Raw genomic sequence first — 2,417 nt, forward strand, 5'->3', positions numbered from 1 at the left:
TGAAAAATTCGTACGATTTGGGTATAAAGTAAAAAGGAAATTATATGATCAGAAAAGAAGATACGAAGAATTCTCAGCAATAATCGTTGGATTGGAAAAGAGTCAATTTGATCTCCAAAAGTGAGTGATAACAGGAATATTTTCTGCTAAACCGTATAAATTATTAGAAGCTATCAATCAGCAGAAATAATTTATGATGAGCGCGTTGAATGCGTGTGGCCAGTTTTCTAGTACTAGGGTTAAGTTATAAATTTTGAAGATTCCAGTTGTCCCCTTCAAGTAGTGGAAATTTCCAAGATTGATTGGATTGATTGATTCTCAGGAGTGGTGAGCTTTCCCCCGGAAAGTTGTCTTGTCTCACGCCGAGATATTATTTTCCGATCAAAAATTTGAGCCCAATAGGTAGTAATGGAGTGTAGAGATGAATCGGTGATCTATAGGTGCTCTTTGAGAATTTTGTTTAAGCCAAACGATTTTTCCAAGGACGTAAGAGAGACAATTAAAGCTATATAAGCACCTACTTGTGTTTTGGGTCATGGCATTGAGATTGCAACCAAGTTATTGTTTGATTTTAGGGTGAGAGTGAAGGTGGGCATGGCTTGTTCGAGCTATGGAGGAGTACAAGAGGTCCCTGGAAGCTATGGCTTGCCTATCATCGGAGCCATTGCAGATCGCTACGACTACTTCGTAAAGAAAGGAGTAGAGCCTTTCTTCAGAAAGCGCATGGAGAAATACAAGAGCACCGTGTTCAGAGTGAACATGCCGCCTGGACCGCCTATATCTCGCGATCCTCGCGTCATAATTCTGCTGGACGCCAAAAGCTTTCCCATACTCTTCGACATGAGCAAAGTGGACAAGACCAACGCCTTCACGGGCGTCTACACGCCCAGCACAAAATTCACTGGCGGCTATCGGGTGCTCTCGTATTTGGACCCTTCTGAACAAAATCATAGCAAGCTCAAGAACTTCTGCTTCTATGTACTCAAGACCAACGCAACCAAATGGTTTCCGGAATTCAAACGTGCCACGGGAGAGCTGTGGGCTAAGCTCGACAGACAATTTGCCCAGTCCGGCAAGGCCGAATTCAACAGCGAGAATTTGCAAATGTGTTTTAATTTTCTGTGCAGGTCGGTGCTGAACAGAGACCCAGCGGAACCAGGGTACGCAAGCCTGGGAACTCAAGGGCCTAGTTATGTGTTCAAGTGGATTGGGCTTCAGCTCGCTCCAATTGCAAGCACGGGTGTGCTGCCCAAGATGTTGGAGGAGATCACAATCCACGCACTCCCTCTGCCGTTCCTGCTTGTACGTGGGGATTACAAAAAAGTCTACGATTTCTTCTGGACATATGGCAGGCATTTGCTGGAGGTAGCGGAGCATCAGTTCGATCTAAGTAAAGAGGAGGCATGCCATAATCTGGTGTTCACCATATGCTTCAACACCTTCGGAGGAATGTTCATTTTTTTTCCCTCCCTCATACAACGCATTGCAACCGCGGGCAAGCAGCTGCATGCAGATCTGGTAGAGGAAATAAGAGGTGGCATTAAAAAACACGGAGGATTGGACATAAGAGCCCTAGAGAGCATGGCGTTGCTCCGTTCGACTGTGTATGAAGCGCTGAGGATAGATCCACCCGTGCCGTTCCAGTATGGGCATGCGAAAGAGGATTTGGAGGTGGAGTCGCACGATGGGAGATATGCGGTGAGGAAGGGAGAGATGCTTGGTGGGTATCAGCCCTTTGCAACCAGAGATCCCAGAGTGTTTCATTACCCTGATGACTTTCTTCCCCGGCGTTTCATGGGAGAGGAAGGGGAGAAACTGTTAAAATATGTGCTGTGGTCGAACGGGCCGGAGACCGAGCAGACGACGGTGCATAACAAGCAGTGTGCGGGGAAGCACTTCGTGGTGATGATATCACGCCTGCTGGTGGCGCATCTGTTTGTGCATTACGACTCCTTTGAGATCGACCCATCCACCACAACCAAAGTCGTTTTTACTTCCCTGCAAAAGGCCACTTCTTTATTCCCCTTCTCTCAGTTAAATGTAGGAGCCTAGATAAGGCATGTTAATTATATGACAGAAAGCCTTAAGGGGTAGTTATTTCAGAAGTGTTGTGTTGTTACCTTGAGCAATGTCGAGAATGTTGTATTGTTAACTTCATAGCAATGTCAACATGTTTAAATGTTTTGTGATTGTTTTTACTTTTTATTTTTATAAGTGTTTTAGAAAAATAAATTGATTTTGAATAGTGCTAAATCTATTATTGCATATGTTTTTGTTTTTTTTTCGTATTGAAGAAGATTTGAATTAAGCATCATTTAGATGTCTACACTAGACTTTTTCATTAGATCAAGTGTCTTTTGGCTATATATTATTGCATATGTTATTTTAAAGTGTATCGAAGAATTTGATCTTAATAA

The 2,417-nt window shown here is 43.5% G+C and overlaps 1 protein-coding gene across 1 annotated transcript; it reads left to right on the forward strand.

The window, feature by feature from the left end:
* Positions 1-350: 350 nt before the first annotated feature.
* Positions 351-2,191, forward strand: LOC131053558 (allene oxide synthase 2, chloroplastic). The gene has a single exon (XM_057988180.2). The coding sequence runs from the start codon at positions 595-597 to the stop codon at positions 2,050-2,052; it is 1,458 nt and encodes a 485-aa protein (XP_057844163.2). The 5' UTR covers positions 351-594; the 3' UTR covers positions 2,053-2,191.
* Positions 2,192-2,417: the final 226 nt, after the last annotated feature.

This window comes from Cryptomeria japonica, chromosome 2, assembly GCF_030272615.1.
Source record: "Cryptomeria japonica chromosome 2, Sugi_1.0, whole genome shotgun sequence".
Taxonomy (NCBI): domain Eukaryota; kingdom Viridiplantae; phylum Streptophyta; class Pinopsida; order Cupressales; family Cupressaceae; genus Cryptomeria; species Cryptomeria japonica.